Source organism: Chrysemys picta, chromosome 7, assembly GCF_011386835.1.
Source record: "Chrysemys picta bellii isolate R12L10 chromosome 7, ASM1138683v2, whole genome shotgun sequence".
Lineage (NCBI taxonomy): Eukaryota > Metazoa > Chordata > Testudines > Emydidae > Chrysemys > Chrysemys picta.
Genome location: NC_088797.1, coordinates 58,548,442 through 58,572,442, shown reverse-complemented (window position 1 = coordinate 58,572,442; position 24,001 = coordinate 58,548,442). Strand labels below are relative to the sequence as shown.

Here is a 24,001-nt window from a genome sequence, read left to right as displayed (position 1 = left end):
CAGCATTGCCCTCAACTCTGACTGAAAAGACCACCTATAGGGGTGAGGTGGGAGCTGGGTATGTAAGGCCCATGCAAAGATGGACCCCCTTCTTTGCAGCCTTATATGATAATTAGCTGGAGCAGGAACTCAGACAGAAATCCTCAGCTCATTCACAAAAGCCACTGACCACCATCATTTTGGGTCACTGTTCATATGGGCTGGATTCAAAGGCTCTGCATCCCATCCCCAATCTCATCAAACCCTTGCTTCCAAGCCCTTCAACTGCTTCTGAGAGAACCTTACACCAGTTCAGGTCTAACTCCATGACAATAGGGTGGTTAAAAAGTCAGTCATCTTTGCATATTGTGCACTGTGCAATCAAGCGTTCTGGCAAGACAATCTGAATTTAAGTCTCCCCCAGGTTCAATCAAAGGATGAGTAGATCATCTCTGCTGCCCTAAACATATGGCTCTGGAAATTTAAGCGGTAAGAATAGCTCCTGAAAGTGTGCTTGGGATGTGACCTCTTTGGGCAGCACAGACAGAGAACGTGATTCTGAAAACACTATTGAATATAGTACGTACTACCACGAGATGTCCCTATTCAAATCAATGGGACTGAGTATTCACAGCAACAGGCACAACACACAGTAGAAAGTGTTTACAGAACAGGACCTTTAGAAGGGAAGCTGCTCAGGCTAGGACCTGCAACCTGACCTGTCTGTAAAATGCCATGCACACCTAGTGCAACTAAACAACAGTGATCTGATTTTCAGTGGTGCAGAGGACCTACAGCTTTGGTGGAAGCTATGGGTGTTCAACACCTGAGGAAAACTTTTAGCCTAACTTTAAGCACCCAAGTTGGAAATGTAGGCCAAAGATGCTTATATTCACCTCTTTCCAACTAACCATTGAAAGGGGAAAGGAGTTAGCAACTTCCCCTCTCCTTTTATAATTCTACAGTCCACGGTCATAAGTCTGTAGTGAATAGCACAGGGTAACTTGGTCACATACCGCAATAATAAAATAACTGAAGTTATTGATTGGTATTTACAACTTAACTTCTATCTTAGCAGAGTTGTTTGTCTGGGAGTGTAAAGGAAATAAAGCTTAATGCATTGCTGCAATTTAAAAGCACAAGTCTGAAAACCAGGAAGCTCAAAGCTAAGTTCAGAATTATCCTCACAAACAACCATGCTGTGTAACACTGAAGTCCCCTGTACAATAAAGGAGTTGGTTGGATTGTGAGAGCTGGCATCACACGCTTATCTACATACTCATCTCAGCATCTGACCCGCAAATACTCAGCTCAATACTTTCTAAAAAAGAATTTTCCTACCATCTTCCACTTACAGTGACAGGAGGGGTTTTTGGAATAAGTCCCTTTTCAGGCAGAAGAGATTTTGAGTGTACGCAGTCCCCTGATCCCTTTACTGTGAATGTCAAGGTTTACATTACTAATCTAAGTTTCCTTGCCAAGGGAGTGGTGTGGCACTGCTTTTGTAGAATCAATGACACTGCTCAGAGCTGTGTGAGCAGGACAATTACATCAGATCACCGCTTGTTTGCATACATGTAAATGGCTCTTCTTGGGCAGGGACGCTTGGCGCTGTCTTGATTAACTGAGCTGAAAGTTCCCCAGAGATACCCCCCATACACGGCTCTCATCCCACCCTGCTCAGAGCACAAGTAGGTAAATTTCAGTCATCAGCATCGTGAACCTCCCAACAAGTTCTATTTTTTAGTTTGCTAATCACGACAGAAGGATAAGCCAGGATTCCAGCTCCTAAAAATGGTTGTCTCTTGTCAGCAGCATCTTTCTTTGTATTGTCCTGTAACATGGATGGGAATTCTGCTTCAAGGACAGAGCTGCAATTAATCAACTTGATCCCACAAGCTTCAGCTACATAAGGACCCACTATGGACTGCTCCACCAGTGACAGGCATCCATTCTAGCCTGCACCAGTGGTGAGTTGCAGGTCCTAACGTCTAGACAAGACCAGTGGGGGCAGAATTGGGCCCAGATATGTGGGCCCAATTCCCACTGACATTCACATTTTGACCTTCGCTATCCATGCGGTGGGAGGAGCAGGCCAGGAACCCTCAGAGTCACTTCAATAGGGGAGGAAGGAGAGAATGCCGACAGCAGGCAGGAAGTACCTGGTTTCGCTATAGTATATTTGGAGGTCAGGTCTTATGGGTATTTGTGCAAGGTGGAGGTCAGAGTAGTGGGGAAGAGAACAGGATTTCCCCATGTTTCCACTGAGTCATTTTTATTCTTCTGCTTTATGAAGCTTGCAGAGCAAATTCCTGCAGCTTGATATATCCCTCAACTGAAATCATTGCATATGCCATGCTTATCTGCAATCAACTCACAGCTTTCCTTCTAGCCGCTACACAGCCTGGGTAGCCAGGCACTATATAAAGTAGTAAAGAGAAATAACCTTGGATTCCGACCTTGAGAAGGTGTTCCGGGCGTAGTGCATGATGCTGTCAAAGTCATAGGTCTCTCCCAGAGAATTCACTTCCCCGGCTTCCATCTTTAAGAAGTTGTACTCCTGACCTGCGACACAAGGCTCCATTAAAAGGAAAAATGTTTCTTGGAAATCTGAGAGCCTGGCTCAAAAGAGCACTCATAAGCTGAGCTGTGCAAATAAATAATTTTTGGTTTGGTGGCCAAATCACCAAAATAAAAATTAGAAAATATTTTCATTTTGGGTCAACCCGAAATAAATGTTTCAAATGTTTTGTCTGCAGTGTTGTAGCCATGTTGGTCGCAGGATATTAGAGAGAAAGTCGGGGAGGTAATATCTTTTATCGGACCAACTTCTCTTGGTGACCAAGACAAGCTTTTGAACTTACTCAGAAGAAGAGCTCTGGGTAAGCTCGAAACGCTTGTCTTTTTCACTGATAGAAGTTGGTTCAATAAGAGATATTATCTCACCCACCTGCTATCTCAAATTTTTAGGCAAAATGAAAAAGTTGAAAATAAAATTGGTTTGGGTGGAATGAAACATTTCGTGTTTTTTTAACCTGTTTAAAAATAAAATCAAGAGTAAATTTGAACCAAATTTTGAATAAAAACAAAACATTCCGTTTTGAAAATGTCACAAGAAAAACATTGACTTTTTTTTTTGCTCAAACAATTTGGTAAATTTGACACAAATTCACAGCATGCTTCAGGTGACCTAAATCTATATAGGTTTCAGTGTAGCAGCTGTGTTAGTCTGTATCCGCAAAAAGAACAGGAGTACTTGTGGCACCTTAGAGACTAACAAATCTATATAGTTCAGTGAAAAAATGCATTGTCAGAAAAGTTTCACCCAGCTCTACTCAAAAGGGGCATTTCTGGGTGGTCTACATAAAACGTATTATACCCACTGAGACGTACAAAAGGCCTAAAATGAAGAACAAGTCTCTGTTGGACCCAACCCCCTTTCCATATCGGTTTCAAAATGCATTTTATCCTATTTCACCCATATAACTTTACCACAAGAAATGCTCTGGAAAAGTCAGTCACAGTCTAGCGCGTGTCCTGTAGTGCTTGTTTTCATACTGGAACAGTTAAAGAGAGCTCACAATTACCACTAGCTTACACAGCTCTCGTCCTAATGTACATAACCAGACAGGTAAAGCAATGTCTGGCATCAAGGGAAGCACCAGTACCATTTACATTTCTGAAGCCAGCAAAATAATGATGGGGCTTCTCAGCTATCTTGTAAATTCCTTTAATATATTTCTGTTTAGTAAATATCTATGGCTGAGGATTCCAGAAGCAACTAGAGACATTAAAGGGGACTGGATCTTACCCTCTGAAAATTCCCCTCCCAGTGTATTAAAATCGCTAGTCACTTGAATATTTTGGCCCTCTTTCTCTGCAATGCCTGGCATTGTAGTTTGGTTTCTTTTTGCAATAACTGAGGCTATCCGCTGTAACTCTAAGCTGAAGAGGAGTTGTGCACAAGCCCAGGGAGGTCTGAGGTTTCCACCACACAGCATCTGAAATTGGTATGAGAGCTTCTTCTTTACCTTGCTGTATGTTTTCTCTGATGATCGTGACATGCTGGTCCCGGTCGGGCCGCGTATGCTCATGCCAAAACCCAACCACGTGGCCCAGCTCGTGGGCCACGATGCCAAACTTATCACAGTTCTTGCCGATGGATATGGCCTGGGGACCACCCCCTCGGCGACCCACATATGAGCAGCAACTGAAAAACAAACAACTGAATGAATGACTTTAATGGGTGAAACCATGCTGGTATGGCTGGAGTAGCATGTGTCTATCAACTGGCAGAGTATGCACCACTGCCCTGCTGGATGGAGTCAGATCAACTAAAGAATTTAGAATTACGTAGCCAGGATGGCAGAGATGGAGTCTCTGTATGCCAGAAGCTAGGAATGGGCGACATGGGATGCATCACTTGATGACTGCCTGTTCTGTTCATTCCCTCTGGGGCACCTGGCATTAGCCACTATCAGAAGACAGGACACTGGGCTAGGTGGACCTTTGGTCTGACCAGTATGGCTGTTCTTATGTTTTATTGGCTCAAGGTGCTCCAGAGAAGACAGGTCTAATCTTATTGAGAGATCATGCATGCTGTCTCTCTCTCTCTCACACTCACATCCCTTTTAGCCTTTTTATCGGGGGTAGGTTTTTGGAGCAGAACAGCCTCGGGTCTCCCTACACTGCATGCTAGAGTTTTTTGTTTTGTTTGGTGTTGGGTTTTTTTGCTGAAGACCATGGTATCGCTCTCTATTGAGAGATAGGCCTGGGGAGTTTGGATTAGATCTGGACTCCACCAGGTTTGGAGATGTTCAGGGGCAGCCCCTCTGTGATGAGGAGGCATGAAGCTGGAATCAGATATGAATTTGGAACTCCCCCAAACGCTCAGGCCCATCTCAGCAAGAGCATCCAAGATGGCAAGACCCCCTATCCAGAGAGGTCACTAACTTATGCTGGGTTCCTGAAACTGAGGCTATGTCTCCACTTGGAGCTCAGGGTGTGATTCCCAGCTTGTGTAGACATACGTTGAGCTAGCAAGCTAAAAATAGTAGCAGACCCATGGTAGCATGGACAGTGGCAAGCAGGTCTAGCTGCCCTGAGCACAAACTCACCTGGATCCCATGACCCTGCTGCCACTCACTACCACTTGTGCTACTGTGACTACATTACTATTTTTAGCGCACTGGTTTGATGAGTCCTAGCGTGAGTATGTCTATGTGAGCAGGGAATCACCACCCTCGCTCCAAGGGTAGATGTATCCTGAATGACAGAGGGGGAATGATTAGAGGGGACCAAGCACATTCACCAGCAATAGATTTCCTAGGCAGAAAACCATGGGCCAGAGTTATGAAGGTATTTAGGTGCCTAAAGATGCACGTGGGAACCTAGTGGCATTTACAAAAGTGCCTGAGTCAGGTGCCTGAGTCTGACATTCCATCCAGCAGAGGGCAGGCACGCACCACCACCCCCGCCCCTGACAATGCCATCTCCCTACCTACCCACCTTCCAACAGTGCTTTGACACACCTTGGCATATAACACTTTTATCACTTAAGGAAAGCCCTGGTTTAAAGAACTAATAGGCCCAACATTTAGATTTTGTTTTTCCTCCCTTCCCCGAAAATCTGACAAAATTCTAAAATATGTGCATGACTTTTTTTTTTTTTTTTTAAATAAACAGGTATTACGGGGGCAAGTGGTGGGGAATTCTGACATTCTCCTGCAGCATTTACCTCCCCAAACGACCTATAGGCTACTGAATGAAGCCAGAGAGTGAAAAGAGTCAGAAATTAACCATAAACAGAGAGACACTGTCCCATTTACTTCGACTATAAGTGCTTTGGGGACAGGATTGTCTTTTTTGCTATGTGTTCGTACAGCGCCTAGCACAATGGGGCCTTGGTCCATGGCTGGGGTTCCCAGGCGCTACGTTAATTAATAACGGATACTTTCATTGTCAGAACAAAAGCGCAGATAGGAAACCAACAGCATAAATACTGAAAAGGAAAGTGGAGCCTTCAAGAATCTATCCATTTGAACTACACAAGGGCTCGTTAATAACGTGGCACAGAATTCAGGAGCTCTGACATTCTATTCCCAGGCCTGCCACAGCCTACCTGTGTGATCTGGGCCAAGTCACCTACATGGAGCTCCTTACAGGACTGGGAGCTCAACTTCTCTAAGATTCATTCTGCCATTTGTAAAATGGGGACAGAACCTCCTTTGGGGGCACTTAGATGGCAAGACATAGCCCCAAAGGGCTTACAATGTGTTTTATAGTGTCTGATCTGTGAAATACAAAAAATGGGTGTAGGACACTTTCAACATGTGTTTTATCAGGGAAGCGAAGGTCTGATCTTGCACCCTGGCAATCAATCACTGATTTTGCTGGTACGGGATCTGGCAAGATGCCAGCAGGCCATGTAACTGGACACTATTACGTGCTCCGGTGCATGTCGCTTACCCACAGGTTCTGTACGTGAACACAATGAAGCTCTCCTCGTCAGTCCTCTCCACAAAAGTCACGCAGGTGTGCTTCTCCCAGTGCCTCATGGCCTGTTTAAAAATAGCTCTTTGGCTGCCTGAAAAAGAAATCAGAGCAGAACAAACATTTAGGGCCCCATTTTTCCACTGTCCCCATGTGTGATGTTGCACTCCATATGTTTTATGGAAATATGTTTATGAGTGTGAATATGATGTAACTGGAATATGCTTAATAAAATCACTTTTGTTTATTGATAAACCCAGAGTAAGTGATTAATACCTGGAGTAGCAAACAGCTGTGCGTATCTCTCTATCAGTGTTATAGAGGGCGGACATTTCATGAGTTTAACCTGTATACGCTTTATGCAGAGTAAAACGGGTTTATTCGGGGTTTGGATTCCATTGGGAACTGGGTGTCTGGGAGCTGGAGATAGGTAACCTGCTGAGTGGTTTTCAGTTAAAACCTGCAGCTTTGGGGGCGTGGTTCAGCCCTTGAGTCTGTGTTGCAGCAGGCTACCGTGTCTGGCTCAACAAGACAGGGTTCTGGAAGCCCCAGGCTGGCAGGGAAAACAGGCTCAGAGGTAATTTCAGCACATTAGGGGACAGTCCCAAGGGGGTCTCTGTGACCGAACCCGTCACACCATGGACTCCAACTGCAGCTGCAGAAGCTCAGCACCTCTGAAAGCTGAACCTTTAGTGCTTAGTATAGTAACCCAGGCTTGTCCTTCCTCATTACACTCGATGTGTAAGGGAGGTTTAGGTTGGACATTAGGAAAAACATCCTAACTGTCAGAGTGGTCAAGCACTGGAATAAACTGCCTAGGGAGGTTGTGGAATCTCCATCATTGGGGATTTTTAAAAGCAGGTTGGACAAATACCTGTCGGGGATGGTCTAGATCGGGGTGGGTAAACTTTTTGGCCTGAGGACCACATCTGGGAATAGAAATTGTATGGCAGTCCATGAATGCTCAGAAAATTGGGGTTGGGTGTGGGAGGGGGTGAAGGCTCTGGTTGTGGTGAAGGCTCCGGGGGCGGGGCAGAAATGAGGAGTTCAGGGTGTGGGAGGGGGCTCTGGGGTGGGGCTGGAGATGAGGAATTTGGGGTGTATGCTCCGGGCTGGGATCGAGGGGTTTGGAGGGTGGGAGGGGGATCAGGGCTAGGGCAGGGGGTTGGGGTGCAGGAAGGGGTGCAGGCTCTGGTTGGGGCATTTGGTGTGTAGGAGGGTACTTACTCTGGGCTGAGATCGAGGGATTTGGAGGGCGGGAGGGGGATCAGGGCTGGGGCAGGGGGTTGGGGTGTGGGGAGAGGCTCAGGGGTGCAAGCTCCGGGCAGCACTTACTCAAGCAGCTTCCAGAAGCAGTGGCATGTCCCTTCTTCAGCTCCTACACAGAGCCGTGGCCAAGTGGCTCTGCTGCATGCGGCCCAGTCAACAGGCTCCTGCAGCTCCCATTGGCCACAGTTCCCGGCCAATGGGAGCTCCGGGGGCAGCACATGGGGTGGGGGCAACGTGCAAAGCCAAGCCCCCTGGCTGCCCCTACACGTAGGAGCGGAGGGGGGGCCATGCCACAGCTTCCGGGAGCCGCATGGAGCAACCCCTGACCCCGCTCCCCAGCTGGAACTCAAGGGCCAGCTTAAAACAGCTGGTGGGCTGGATCCGGCCTGCAGGCCGTAGTTTGCCCACCCCGGTCTAGATAATACTTAATCCTGCCTTGAGTGCAGGGGACTGGACTAGATGACTTCTCGAGGTCCCTTCCAGTTCTATGATGAGTTACTGTATTAAAATGACTAATGAACATGATTAAGCATTAACAGTATATTTCATGCATACATAAACCAGTAAAGTACAGATTCTCTGCTTCTGCCATCAAGAGGCACACGTGCAAAAGGGAGAGGCCAAATGGCCAAAACGGCATGGTGCTTTGTTCTGTATGTGACTACAGTCTCGCAGCATTCATTCCCATGCTAGCATAGGGCAGGAAAGCAAAAGATGTAAAGCTCAGGTAATTACAGGTCTGTATTAGGTGTACATTCCCTCAGATTCAAGTGAATAAAGCAAAATTGCTGCCAAAAAAAAAAAATGTCCTCAAAGTAGGAGCAAAAGATAATGAGGAAAAAAAGCCGGAGGGAGAGATTTCTGAGGCGAGATTGAAAGGTACATACACGGACAGATGGTCTGGCCCTGGCTGAGTGCGCGACACGGAATGCACGCTGAGCCCTTACACAGGAGCCAGGAGTAATTGCTGTCCTTTTGCCCGGTGCACAAGGACGGCTCCAGGCTTACACCTACACCCAAAGGGACAGGTGAGAGAGTTCTGCACTGCCAGCTAGAGAGAAGTTTATTGAGGAGATGGTATGACAAGACTGCCTATAATGTAGCCGATTTGTGACTGCTAGCAGCAAATATCTCCACGGGCCGGTGAGGGGACACTGGATGGGGAGGGCTCTGAGTTACCACAGTGAATTCTTTCCAAAGTGTCTGGCTTGTGGGTCTGGCCCACATGTTCAGGGTCTAACTGATCGCCGTATTTGAGATCAGGAAGGAATTTCCCTCCAGGTCAGATTGGCAGAGACCCTGTTTTTTTTTTCACCTTCCTCTGCAGCACGGGGCATGGGTCACCTGCAAGTTTAAACTAGTGTAAATGGAAGATTCTCTGTAACCTGAAGTCTTTAATCATGATTTGAAGATGTCAGTAACTCAGCCAGAGGTTAGGGGTCTATTACAGGAGTGGGTGAGGTTTTTTGGCTTGCAATGGGCAGAAGGTCAGACTAGATGATCATGATGGTCCCTTCTGGCCTTAAAGTCTATGAGTCTATGAATGCTGCCATGCTGAAGGGTGGCACTGCACCTGTAGCACCCAGGGATTGCTGGAGCAGTTATGCCCACCTGAGTGGCACAATTCCTCCAGGAGCTCCTGCTAGGACAGCGCCTCTGCACCGCCCCCTCCTGTGAGCTCTGCTGCAGTGCAATAATTGAACCCTCCCTGGGTAGCTTGGTTAGGAGAAGGAGATAGAACCATGGAGAAATATTTGAAGGGAGTAAATCTCAAGTAGAAAGCACACTAAGCTCTGGTCTACATTGGGGGGGGCGGGATCGATCTAAGTTAAGCAACTTCAGCTACGTGAATAACGTAGCTGAAGTTGACATACTTAGATCAACTTACCGTGGTGTCTTCACTGTGGTGAGTCGACTGCGGCTGCTCCCCGGTCGACTCTGCCTGTGCCTCTCGCGGTGCTTGGAGTACAGGAGTCGACGGGAGAGCGCTCGGGGATCGATATATCGCGTCTAGTCTAGACGCAATAAATCGATCTCCGCTGGATCAATCGCTGCCCGCCGATCCGGCGGGTAGTGTAGACATACCCTAAAAGAGGCCACAAGGGGCCACAAGGAGTATAGTGCAGAGTACTAGGGTGAAATTGGGTTGAATATTAGGAGAAATATTGTCACAGTGAGAGATTAGACTGGAACAGTCTCCCAAAGGAAGTGGTAGAAGTCTCATCACTGAAGTTATTTAAAGCGAGGGTGGACAGACCACTGGGGGATTTATTGTAAGGAAGGATCTTGCACTGGCCTGTGCAGGAAAGGGGGGGATGGTCTCTTTCCCACATCTAGGGTTCTGTGGAAGCTGTGACTCCCCAGTCTTTAAACCCTTTCCCAGGCTGCTCTGACTGAGGATGGCAACCGGGCACCTCTCCTGTGGCTTCCCCCAACAAAGCACAAAGCACTGGGAAATGGCAGGATCCAAATGAATGTTTTAAGATGCACATGGCTGGTAACAAAACAGCAAAAGACACAAGGAAGCATGGCCTGGCAGGGCTGCACTAGAGAGGCAAAGACATCCTCTCAATGGATATTGCAACACAGTAGGCAGGACACCTGCCCCACTCCAGGCAGCTACTCTTGGAAGTGATGCTCATTTGGACACTGCGCAACCAAGGGTCTCTGAGCTGTACTAAGAGATCCCCCATTCCATCCAGGGATCCAGCTCAGAGCTCCCTGTTCCTCCTCCCCACGCAGCTGCTTTGTGGCTCGGCATCACACTGACCAACTGTGCAGAGGAGAATCACAAGGCCCAGTGGTCTCGGGGGTCAGCTGACCAGAGGGATCACAAGAGAACAGCCCAATGCACTTTCTTCCCCATGCCTGTGCGTCAGAGTGCCCTGCCTTTTCAGCACTCCCATCCTGGAGACCCAGACAGCAAGGAAGCAAGCTCAGGTTTCAGATTCTGACCCACCACAGAATAGGAGTTTTAAGCTGTGTCCAGCTGCAAAGAGGTAGGCTGGACTGACTGCCGAGGCCTTTCTCCAGGAACTTCAGGGGTGGGGGTTGGCTATTTGTCCAGCCGCTTCGCCATGCAGCCAGCCCTCTCCAGGGAAGGGCTCCCAAAGATCAGGCACTCTTGAGTCAGGAGTGGAGAAGATCTCCTAAGAAGGGGTTCCCCAAGCCACAAACAGCTAAGCATTAGGTTTTGCTACTGACCAGTGAAATTTCCTCCAATGACGTAGGGTATGACCCCTCCGGGCCAGATTCTCTCTGCCCTGGATGTGGTTGCCCTGCGGATTCTGAGAGAGGAGCCAGCGGCTGAGAGAGGCAGGTCTTTACCCTCCTCCTCCGTCGGCCTCCTTGAGAGCATGGCGTTCCTCCTGCCATCTGCAAGACAAAAGTTGCAACACTGTTTAAATCCTCTTGCTTCCCAGGGCAGCCCCAAGGCAATACCCTGGCCTCGGTGCACACAAAACAGAACAAGCCAAACTGTTAATATGAACCAGAAGCCATATCTAGGTCTGCCCTTGTTTTGTTCAGAGCTATCATAGAGCTAATTTGTAGCAGATGGTCTTATCATTTAACCTTCCCCATCTTCATCCTCAATGCTAAAGCAGAAGGGGAATCGCCATTCTGCTGTTTCTTCACATTAAGATTCAGCAATCTCACTGACAGGGACATTGAGTTAGAAGTTTGAGTAGAGATGGGACCAAACCAAAATCCCAGATCCGAACACCACCAGAGAGTTTGCCTCTAGACCCCAAATTGGCAGCTTGGGCTCCTGGCATATTAGATGAATGTAAATTCCATTGCATTGCATCTCAGTCAGTCAAAGCACAGGGAGGCTGAACAATTACAATCATTAGGCCTTCCAGTGTAATCACAACTCTAGGGTCCTTCATATAAACTCATAACTATATCCTTGTCCTTTTGCCTGTGACTTTATTCCACTGTGAAAGCAGTTATTGATTTGGCGTGTACTCTCAATTAATCGACTCATCTTCATTCTAACATGTTTAGAGACTGAAGTCTATTCCACAACATCTACATTTTTATAATGGTAAAAACATCCAAATCTACTTCTACTTAGAAGTGGAATCTGCTCTCCCAAACTGAAGGAGCAACCTCCTAAATTCTAAGCTGAATAGTTTTCACATGTAATTTTTCAGGCACTTGGGAGGGTCTGTGAATTGGGCAGTTTCTGCCAGGAGGTTGCAGATTTTCAGCATGGAAAATGGAGAAATTAGATCCTCAGCATCAGTTACAAATCTGTGCACATTCAATCTCTTGTTTTGGTACAAAAAGAACAAAAAGTTAACAAGCGAAATGAGAAAATGTCTCCCCCTTACTTGCTAAATGGGCAACAACGTTAATTTCCATCTGCCTTGGTGCTGCTGCAAACACACTTGCTCCAGTTCTCACAGTGATTTATTAACTCTGAGGGACAGTCCCTGCAGATCCTCTTTCATTAATGACCCTCAGAGCACCTAGAAATGTGCCATTTACTGCACCCCAGACAGCTTCCCTGCTGTCTGTTTTATTCCTCTGCCTTGTTTTAAAGAACACTTACACACAGGCTGTAAGGCCCACACAAATTTCCAACTGGTGAGTCTCACGATAGGTCTACGTTGCTATGAAAGCATGGAATTGCAGCAGGTGTAGACACACCTGAGCTAGGTTTAATCTAGCTAGCTCAGGTACTGATAGCAGTGAAGCTGCAGCAGCATGGACTTCAGTGGGGGCTAGCTGCCCAGTGATTACCCAGGGTTCCAGTGGGGCTTGTACAATCCGTGCTGAAGCCTGTGCTGCCCTGCTATTGGAACCTGAGCTGGCTACATTAAGGCTTGTGCAGGTAAGTCCACACCTCCTGCAGTCACATACCCCAGCTGAAGCCTGGACAGACCCTCAGTCCAGTACCCAGGGGACAAGTAGACCCATCACAAAGACAAGTCAGTGACATGACTCAAGCTAACCGATACCCCGGCTGACAGCATCAGCGCTGAGGCTGAGGGCTGAATGAATGGGCCACTGACAACTCCATTTTCACCCTGGGATGGGGTGTCCATCCCACCTAGGCAGAGTAGGTTGTTAGGACAATTAACAACCTGGGGGAGAGCCAGAGACTGAAATACCAATTGATGGTGAAGCCCAGCTCAGCAGGGACAGTCTGAGCTTGTATACAGCCAGCAGGCTAAGAAAAGAAGGGGATGGCTGGGGACGTAGTCTGCAGCCGCTCCCAGAGAGAAGGGAGGTGAGTTTGGGGCTACAGAGGAAAGAAGTAGTAGTCCGCAGTTAGTCCCTGAGAAGAGGACATTTGGGCCCATGAACTCAGAGGCGGTCCAGAAGATAAAAAGGGAAATAGGAAGGCATCTAGGAAAGTAGCCCCAGGGCCTGGGAGCTGGTTGCCAGGTGTAAGGTCCCTGGACTGGAACCTGGAGTAGTGGGCCAGCCTGGGTTCTTCTACCAGCTGCTGGAAAAGCGGCACTGGATCTGGCCTTGGCCCGGAAGGCTGACTGGGCCGGCAAGTGGGTTGCTAATCCAATGGGACTCTGACACCCTGGAAAGGGAGGACTATGGTGAACTGGCTGGAGGGGTGAGTCATGAAGAAGGAGCACCCCGGGTCCAGATACATACCCTTCTGCTTGTGCACCGGGGGGCACAATCTGGGCTCATGGATCGCTTAAGTTTTGCTGAAGCTCCAGGCAGAGGTGCCTTTGCGCTGTTGTCAGCATCACTGCTGTTGTGGAGCCAGTTACCAGCCTCACTTCTTGAATCAGTTACACACACAGGGTTTGGGTTTTTTTTTAAAAGCCTCATTATAAAAATACTCAGAGCCTGCTGAGCCTTACTCTCCATGCAAGAGGGGTCCCCATGGCCCACCGTGATTAGCAGGGGCTGCAGACTGAGCCCCACTCCCATTCATCCTCCTGGCGGAGACGTGAAGCAGCAAATCAGCGCTGTCAAGGCTGAGCAGTGCTGCACAATGAGAAGGAAATTAAGGCAGAGCAGAGGGATGGAAGGATGAACTTTCAAACTCCCTGCCCACCTCCTGCAGGGCCCATGCTTGCTTGTCAAATGCCTTCCCTGAAGCTGCAGGTTGAGCGAGGACACAATGCCTGGAATTTGCCTTTTGTTCGTTTTCATTTGTCTGAAGGGGTCTCATGTGGCTGCAGAGGGGAGCAGGAGCATCAGGCATTTTAGAAGCATAGGAACGGCCTATCCCAGAACCAGCCCATGGGCCAGCTAGTCAGACACTCTGGTTACTATAGGGGTCAATGCCGGGTGCTTCAGATGAAGGAGGATCCACTTTCTCCACTTGCCTTCTCACCCACCCCCGACACATGTACTTGTGCTCTACAGCATTATGGGCTAGACTGGGGGAGCCCTCTGCGGGTGCAAAGAGGGTGAGGGAGATGGAAGGAGACTAGCACTCGGGCCCTCAGAACTAGGCACATCTCACCATGCAAGGACTGGGGGACTCTGCAGCAGACAGTGGGTCTAGGAGCCCTATAGGGAAGAAGCAGGACAAGGGCCGGGTCATGGCTCATCCTCTCTGCACCAGCTGCCATCGAGGTAGGACCTTTAACAGGGTGCAGTGACACTCTCTGGGTGAAGTCCACGGGCAGCAGCTTGCAGCATTCAGATGGCTGCCTGGTGTGGAAAGGGGAGAGAGGGCCCCCTGGACACCTTCTCCCAGCCACCATTTTGCACCATCCTTGGCCTACCATAAGGCTTAGTGAATATGCACATGGACAATTACCACCATTCAAGCCAAGCTAGTTGCCTTTTTCCCCACTCTCCAGCCCAAGCCTGCCGTTTGTGGCACATGAGGAGTTCCACGGGACAGATTCTGTAGCTGTGCTCCTGTGTCAGCTGGGAGACCACAGGGAGAGCAGCCGTAGGTGCTTTCCCCTTCCTAGAGATCCCAATGCACCTTGCTGGGGCAACCCCAAGCTCAGACCCCATTGGCAGCTCCTGGTCCTTTCCCTGCTGGCAGCTCCGAGATTCTGCCCCATCCTCTTCTATTTGTGGCAAGGCCCTAGAGGAGGCTGCCCTTCCTTATCAACAACTGTCTCGACAATGTCCCAACTCTTCCAGCAGAGAGCTGGGGCTGCTTGTGGAAGCGGTAGCAAGTGAGGCAGCATTGTGCGACCAGCAAGGACTATAGAGTTCATGGCTTTAAGCAATGGTCCTCATATCTAGCCATCAATGTGAAGGGAAGTTCTTTCTGAGCCCAGTACATAGAATATTAGGGCTGGAAGAGACCTCAGGAGGTCATCTAGTCCAATCCCCTGCTCAAAGCAGGACCAACAGCAACTAAATCATCCCAGCCAGGGCTTTGTCAAGCCGGGCCTTAAAAACCTCTAAGGATGTAGATTCCACCACCTCCCTAGGTATCCCATTCCAGTGCTTCACCACCCTCCTGATGAAATAGTGTTTCCTAATATCCAACCTAGACCTCCCATATGCCACAAAGAATTAAGACAGAGGCTAAAAATGAGAGAGGCCCTATCTTTTGCCTAACGGCAGTGGCTGTTCTTATTCAAAGAGTTGCTGGCCCCAGAAAGGAAAACTCTGTGTGGCTTTGAAAGCTTGTCTCTCTCACCAACAGAAATTGGTCCGATAAAAGACAGTATCTCATCCACTTTGTCTCTCTAATACCCTGGGACCAACATGGCTATGACAACACTGCAAATTCTAGTCTGGACAGTTATAGGAGTCCACCTCTCTAAAGTTCCTCCTGCAGTCTCAACTGAGTATAGCTTCCTTCTTTACTTTCTGTCTTGAAACGAGTAAATGTCTCTGTGAGCTGTTAGCTGCCACAGCCACCCCAGAAGTGGCAGCATTTCAGTGGTGATGTGAAGAGATTCCTCGTATGCTGACTGTAGCTCATGAAGTGCTTTGGGATAAGAGGAGCTGTTAAATGGTCCCTGCTGCTTGTGTACACACACTGTATGTTCTAGCCTCAGGTGTCTAGATATGGACAGTTTGTCAGAAAGGTTGAGCTCTGTTTTAAACATGAGTATCTGCACCGGTGTGTCTCAAATGGGAAGTGGGTGGAAAGACCAGTAACACTATGCAGCCTTCTGGATAACAAGGCCCTACACAATATCCATTAACTGCTCTTCCTTGAGTTAGTGAATTTAATCCTGAGGCCAGATGGCAAACACTGGGTAGGTCAGCAGGAGCTATTCTGAAGCTACATGGTCCAGGGGACCAAGCACTGGACTAGAAACCAGGTGCTCCTGAGTTCTAATCCATGGACTTGGTATGTGGCCCCGGATGTTGCTTGAGCTCTCTGCCTCAGTTTCTCCACCTGTAAAGTGGGAAGAATGATTTGTAAATGCAAAGCATGTAGCACCTGTAGGAATTACACCAGCCCCAGAGACTGATGTCCTGTATTTATCCACAAATCAGGTACAGTCTAGGCAGTGGTAGCTCCCTCTTTTTGCTCTCATTAGTGTTTGAACTCTGACCTAGGGAGGGAACCAGTCACTGACACAGCTCCTGCAAGCAAGAAGGCTCATATCCCTGCTTCACAACATGGTGCATGTCCCCAGTTAGCTTAGCTTTTGGAGAGGGGCAAAGAGTCTCACAAGCACCCACCCAACCAGTGTACCCTCATTGAGCTATACTGGACCAAACCCACCCCTGCTGAACCTTCACCCAGGTACGAGAAGGTGCATCAGGGATAAAGCTGGTCTGATCAGTGCAAGCACACATATACAGGACAAAACATTCTTTTACAGTGGATAAAAAAGGAAATAAAAGATACCCAAAGGTCTGGGCGGGGCACCACATTACCCTTTTTAACTTTTTTGCTACTACGACTGGTTGCCGTGGTGTTCTGGCTGGCCCCGGCAGACTGCTCCCCTAGGCCACCTGTAAAGAGAGGAGAGAGAGAGAGAGAGCCCATTGTGAGCAGGCAGGGAGAGCAGACGCACCAAAAGGATGACAACGCACATCGATTTCTCAGTGCGATCTCTGGAAGGGGACCTGCCATGGGGATGGAAAGTGATCGCTCTCCTTACAGGTGTGGGACCTGGTGGGTAGCGCACAGGACTGGAGCTCTGCCATTAGCCTGCTCTGTGATCATGGGCAAGTGACATCACCTCTCTGCACCCCAGTTTGTAATGGGGAGACTTACCATCTTTGTAATGTGATGTGTGAATGGAAAGCGCTATTTCAGAGCCAGACATTCATTACGGTGGCTATTAAATACAATAAAAGGCACTGGTATGATAAAGAAATAAGCCACTTATCATCCCTGGTCACTCAATTGATTGATTTCTACCTAAGATGGATCTGTCCCCACTTGAAAACAACAACCCTTCTAGGTGTTATTACAATACTGAATATAAAGAACTGCACAATTCCACTTTATTTCTTGCAGTTCAGTCAGAGCCAAATTCCCTGTCTACTTCCAATACTTGCAAATCCCACAAGGTCTCACAACCAGAGGCAGGAGCACTGCCAGCTTTTCTGCTGCCCTAGGTGGCAGAAGGTCCCACCCTGAAATGCTGCCCCCCACAGAGGCAGCAGAAGCTCCCGCCGCCGAAATACTGTCGCGGTCGCCGCCCCCCAAATTGTAGTGCCCTAAGCGACCGCCTAGGTTGCCTAATGGGTTGCACCGGCCCTGACCAGAGGAAAGGTTGTCCCTTAGCTCAGACACTGAAACTACACTGGTCAGTTTCACTGTGTTTTTTCCCATTAGCTCAGCATCACTGCCTGGCTTTCCCGCACTAGATTAGCATTGGTGCTACTGGCCTCAGAATGCTGCAGGGGAATGTCTGAAGTGCCCTTCTATGCTAGAAAATGACACAAAAAACTTGCATCGTGGGATTGCATGCTTCTGTCTCAAAGGACTCCAGAATGAAACTGCTCAGTTTACAAGCTAAAGCCAGCCCTGCAAACTCAGCTGGTGCTCTGAGAGCCAAGCTGAGATCTTCCCCACTCATGCGATATTGCCAGTAATTAAGTTTTCAGGTTGTGTCCACGGTGACACCTGTGCAACCCCAGTGCCCTCTGACTAGGTTCACAGTGATGCTAGGTGTAACTGGATTAGAACTTAGTAAACAATTCGGCTGATAATCATGAGAAGGAACAGAATCCAGCTCCTGCTTTCTCCTGCCTGTGCTGGTTCTACAGGGCTAAAAGGTAAAACACAGTAAAAACGTGTCACCAAAGTATTGTTCTGAATACATACAGGCAGGTGCTCTGTTGTAAAGAGGTGCTATTTTTATATAAGCAATTTTCCGAACTGTCCCTGTATAGCCCCCAAATTGTGTCCTATTTCATAAGTAAACTTTTCTAGTCACAGTACACTTCCTAACTCGCCTCTCTTCCCCATCTGACCGGGAGGCCAAAGCTATTAGTCCGCCTCTCTTTAAGAGGCCACTTCTGGGCTTATTTCAGGCAAAGCATGATAGATAATTACAAGTCAGCAAAACCAACAAAACCAGAACTAAATAAGGCAAATGACGGAAATGTCAAAACGGGTTAGAAGTAGAGGAATTCGCTCAATGTGTTTTGATCTTTTTTAGCTTCTTAAAACAGACCCAAAAACGTTGAGTGCTTAATGATCTTTGGTGCCCAACGTGAGACCCATTAAAGGGGCCTGATTTTTCAGAGGGTGGGTGTCAGAGGGTGGGTTGTCTCAAGTTGAGTACCCCAAAAATCATTATGTACTCTTGAGAAATTTTGGCCTAAGTGTTGATCCAAGTTTCGGAATGTGGGACCAGGACATCCTAGTAAGACCCTTCACATTTGAAAATAGGCCTTTTTGTCATGGAGGACAGTGCTACTTAGATTGTCAGAGCTTTTGGGGCAGGGGCTGTCTTTTGTTTTGTGTCTGTACAGTGCCTAGCACAACGGGGTCCTGGGCCGGGACTGAGGTCCATTACCCACAATACAGGAATACAGATATAAAATAATAATAATGCTGGCTCCATTTATATAGCACACACCCCAGCCTCCCAGTGTTACAGAGGTTCCAATCTACAGATCAGAGATGCCAAATCCATCCTTCTCCCTCTGGCTGTACCATAGAGCAGTGAAAGCTCCTGTGACATCTAAAGACTGAGGGATATTCCCAGTATCCTGTCTATCCCTCGGTATAAGCGTGACTACTGGGTGGTATAAGCTTGACTACTGGGTAGTACCAGCAGCTCGGGGAGCTTGCGGGAACAGAGCAAGAATGCTCACAGGGTGGGAGAAGACTCCAAAAGGAAATCCAAGAGGAGAGCAGCAGAACATGGACCCTGGACTTCAGAAAGACAAACTGACTCCTGCAGGAAACTGATGGGCAGGATCCCCTGGGAGGCTAATATGAGGGGGCAAGGAGTCCAGGCAAGCAGGTTGTATTTTAAAAGAAGCATTATTGAGGGCGCAGGAACAAACCATCCCGATGTGCAGAAAGAATAGCAAATATGGCAGGCAACCAGCTTGGCTTAACAGAGAAATCTTCAGTGAGCTTAAACACAAAAAGGAAGCTTACAAGAAGTGGAAACTTGGACAGATGACATGGGAGGAGTATAAAAATATTGCTCAAGCATGCAGGGGGTGTAATCAGGAAGGCCAAATCACAATTGGAGTTGCAGCTAGCAAGGGGTGTGAAGGGTAACAAGAAGGGTTTCTACATGTACGTTAGCAACAAGAAGGAGGTCAGGGAAAGTGTGGGACCCTTACTGAATGGGGGAGGCAACCTAGTGACAGATGATGTGGAAAAAGCTGAAATACTCTATGCTTTTTTTGCCTCAGCCTTCACAAACAAGGTCAGCTCCCAGACTGCTGCACTAGGCAGCACAATATGGGGAGGAGATGAACAGTCCTCAGTGGCAAAAGAATAGGTTAAGGACTATTTAGAAAAGTTGGACATGCACAAGTCCATGGGGCCGGATTCAACGCATCCGAGGGTGCTGAGGGAGTTTGCTGATGTCATTGCAGAGCCATTGGCCACTATCTTTGAAAACTCGTGGTGATCGGGGGAGGAGCCAGACAATTAAAAAAAGGCAAACATAGTGCCCAACTTTAAAAAAGGGAAGAAGGTGAATCCAGGGAACTACAATCCCTCCCCTCAATCCCTGGAAAAATCATGGAGCAAATAATCTATTTTGAAGCACTTGGAGGAGAGGAAGGTGATCAGGAACAGTCAACATGGATTCACCAAGGGAAAGTCATGCCTGACCAACCAGATTGCCTTCTATGATGAGATAACTGGTTCTGTGGATATGGGGAAAGCGGTGGACATGATATACCTTGACTTTAGCAAAGCTTTTGATATGGGGTCTCCCACAGTATTCTTGCCAGCAAGTTAAAGCAGTATGGATTGGATGAATGGACTATAAGGTGGATAGAAAGCTGGCTAGATCGTTGGGCTCAACCGGTAGTGATCAATGGCTCAATGTCTAGTTGGCAGCTGGTATCAAGTGGAGTGCCCCAGGGGTCTGTCCTGGGGCCGGTTTTGTTTAACATCTTCTTTAATGATCTGGATTGCACCCTCAGCAAGTTCGCAGATGACACTAAGCTGGGAGGAGAGGTAGATACGCTGGATGGTAGAGATAGGGTCCAGAGTGACCTAGACAAATTGGAGGATTGGGCCAGAAGAAATCTGATGAGGTTCAACAAGGACAAGTGCAGAGTCCTGCACTTAGGACGGAAGAATCCCATCCACCGCTACAGGCTGGGGACCGACTGGCTAAGCGGCAGTTCGGCAGAAAAGGACCAGGGGATTACAGTGGACAAGAAGCTGGATATGAGTCAACAGTGTGCCCTTGTTGCCAAGAAGGCTAACGGTATATTGGGCTGCATTAGTAGGAGCATTGCCAGCAGACTGAGGGAAGTGGTTATTCCCCTCTATTCAGCACTGGTGAGGCCACATCTGGAGTATTGCGGCCAGTTTTGGTCCCCCCACTACAGAAAGGATGTGGACAAATTGGAGAGAGTCCAGCGGAGAGCAACGAAAATTATTAGGGGGCTGGGGCACATGACTTACGAGGAGAGGCTGAGGGAACTGGGCTTGTTTAGTCTGCAGAAGAGAAAAGTGAGGGGGAATTTGATAGCAGCCTTCAACTACCTGAAGGTGGGGTTCCAAAGAGGATGGAGCTCGGCTGTTCTCAGTGGTGGCAGATGACAGAAAAAGGAGCAATGGTTTCAAGTTGCAGGGGGGAGGTATAGGTTGGATATTAGGAAAAACTATTTCACTAGGAGGATGGGGAAACACTGAAAGGGGTTACCTAGGGAGGTGGTGAAATCTCCATCCTTAGAGGCTTTTAAGGCCCAGCTTGAGAAAGCCCTGGCTGGGGTGATTTAGTTGGGATTGGTCCTGCTTTGAGCAGAGGGGTGGACTATATGACTCGTGAGGTCTCTTCCAACCGTAATCTTCTATGAAAGAGGGATGGGAGAACTGCGGGGAAGGAAAGAAGCATGGAGAACAGGCAGTGACATAGCTACAATGGTGTAGTCGCACCAGGACCCATGAGGTTATGAGGGCCCAACCAGCAGAGGCCGCTCTACCTATAGGCAGACTAGGCAGCTACATAGGGTGGCAAATTTTTGAGGGGTGGCAGATTTTGGGACCTCTCCCCAGTCCCTCCATGGGCAGCAGTGGGGGATGAGGCTGCTGGGAGAGGGAGTGGCCACCAGCCAAGGAGCAGGAAGGGCCCCCAGCTGGGTTGCTGGGGAAGCGGTCCCTCCCCAGCTGCTCCCTGTCCCTGGCACGGGTAAAATTGCAGTCACAGCTCAGGCCTACTCCTAGCAGCTCCGCCAGGTTTTCTGCTCCCCACGCAGGCCCCAGCCACCACCCTGGATTGCACCGAGGCCTACGCTTCAACAGCAAGGAACTCATCTGGAAAGGCACGGGGGGGACAGGCTGGGTTGGGTGCGGGGGTTGCTGGGGGCCAGGGTAGAGGGGCAGGGGACCAGAATTGGGAAGGGGGCACAGAGGAAAAGACAGCGCTTAGAAACATGGGCAGTAAACCACACACTGATTCAATTTGGGAAAGCCTCAGCCCAGTGCATCTTGGGAAAGATGTTTTGAGTTCAGTGGGAAGAAGGCACCTAGGGTTACCATACGTCCGGATTTTCCCGGACATGTCCGGCTTTTGGGGGCTCAAATCCCCGTCCGGGGGGAAATCCCCAAAAGCCGGGCATGTCCGGGAAAATCGGGAGGCTCGGCTGGGGCCTCTTTGTCCGGGGCCGGGGGCATGGTGCCGGGCCGGGCTGGGCGCGGGGCCGGGGGCGCGGTGCCGGTCCGGGCCCGCGGGGCCGGGAACCGGGAGCCGGGCCCGGGGGGCCGGGTCGGTGCGCCGGTCCGGGCCCGCCGGGCCGGGGTCGGTGCGCCGGACCCGCGGGGCTGGGAGCCGGGCCGGGGTCGGTGCGCCGGACCCGCGGGGCTGGGAGCTGGGGGGTGCGCCGGGCCTGCGGGGGGTGGTCGGTCGGGGCCGGCACCCCAGGCCCCGAGCCAACCCAGGCTGGAGCCACCGGGGGGCCAGCCTGGGCCGCGCCTCCTCCCCCCCCGCCCCCCTTACCTGCTTCAGGCTTCCCGCGAATTAAATGTTCGCGGGAAGCAGGGGAGGGGGCGGAGACTTTGGGAGGGGGCGGAGTTGGGGCGTGGGCGGGGCTGGGGGCTGGGCCAGGGCCCTGGGGAGTGTCCTCCATTTGGAGGCACAAAATATGGTAACCCTAAAGGCACCTGGAGACCAGAAGTGCTGAATAGACCAGGGGTGAGTGTGGCTGACCCAGCATGCAGCAGTCTGCAATGTGGTATGACAGCAAAAAAAAAGGCTTGTGTGATTTTTGGGCTCCAGAGAGACACTGAGCTCCCCCATAGGTGGCTTTGGCATTGTGTCCAGTTCTGGGCACCTCATTACCAGAAGGATATTGACAAACACATGGGAGTTCAGAGGAGAGAAACAAATGATCTGAAGAGTGTAAAGACCAAGAGAGGGGAGGAATCTTACGTTCATGTCATACAAAACAGAAAAGTTAGATAAGAATATAAAATACTCTTGCTCGAAGATTGCAGCATAATACAATTTTATTTCTTAGAATTCAGGACCCTACCACATTAATAACCCAAAATTATTTGTATTACAGTAGCTCCTAGGGCTCCCTGTGCAAACATAATGAAACAACTCCTTACCCAGTCAACTCACAATCTAAATAAACACAACAAAGAGTGGGGAACAGGATGTAACATTCAAGCAGAGCAATGGTTTGCAAATGCCATATGTGGCACCATTTCTTTCTTTCTTTTTTTTTTCTTTCTTTTTTTGCAGGAGGAGCTAAATTTTATTAGAATTGATAGGAGGGGATTAGACAGACAAAGGGAGGAAGGGGGCACACTGCAGGAGCAGTGGGGGATGCTGAAAGACATGGGCAGGGGAGAAGAGGAAGGGGAGCACAGAGGGCAGGTGAAGTGAGAAGGAAGGGTTGGAGCAATCAGCCTGTTAGTTACACATTTTTAGATGGCTTTGGATTTTGCTAAGTTGTATAACTATGAACCATACTCCCAGCATGCCTTGCATGGATGTAAAGCTTTACTATGAAAACTTATTAGCAGGTGGACTGTACGTACCCTCTGCTGTTTGAATGTGCAGAATCTGTTAGAAGATATAAATATAAACAGTGTGCTAGGTATGGCTGGTTATCTTTGAGATAATTGGTATCAGTGTCTTTAATTAGATAAGATGCTAGAAATACTGGGTGCAGATTATCTTTGTACTCTGAACAACAGGCATGGAACTAAATAAAGAAAAGGGATGAAAGGTATGCATTCACAAGGTGAAATCTGGGAAATTTTCTATTTGTTGTACACAAAGGAGGTATAAAAGAAAAACAACTTGATGTCACTTCTTGGAAGTGAAGATTCTGAATATCCAATACCAGGTGTCTCAGAGGGAATGAACAGAACAGGTAATCATCAAATGATCCATCCCGTCGCCCATTCCCAGCTTCTGGCAAACAGAGACTTGGGACACCCTCCACGCCCATCCTGGCTAATAACCATTGATGGACCTATCCTCCATGACTTTATCTAGTTCTTTTTTGAACCCTGTTATAGTTTTGGCCTTCACAACATCCTCTGGCAAAGAGTTCCACAGGTTGACTGTGCGTTGGGTGAAGAAATACTTCCTTTTATTTGTTTTAAACCTGCTGCCTATTAATTTAATTGGGTGGCCCCTAGTTCTTGTGTTATGAGAAGGAGTAAATAACACTTCCTTATTTACTTTCTCCACACCAGTCATGATTTTATAGACCTCTATCATACCCC

General features: G+C 48.7%; 1 protein-coding gene across 3 annotated transcripts in view; it reads right to left on the bottom strand.

The window, feature by feature from the left end:
- TLL2 (tolloid like 2) overlaps positions 1–24,001 on the bottom strand; it is a 176,970-nt gene that overhangs the window by 61,768 nt on the left and 91,201 nt on the right. For 2 of the 3 annotated variants that reach the window (XM_065551585.1, XM_065551583.1), the window contains exons 3-7: positions 16,534–16,611; positions 10,945–11,115; positions 6,448–6,565; positions 4,011–4,189; positions 2,439–2,544 (exon numbers count right to left, since the gene is read on the bottom strand). In XM_065551585.1, the coding sequence (XP_065407657.1) occupies positions 2,439–2,544; positions 4,011–4,189; positions 6,448–6,565; positions 10,945–11,115; positions 16,534–16,611 (652 nt within the window). The remainder of the gene's footprint in view (positions 1–2,438; positions 2,545–4,010; positions 4,190–6,447; positions 6,566–10,944; positions 11,116–16,533; positions 16,612–24,001) is intronic. The other variant, XM_065551584.1, reaches the window with a different exon arrangement.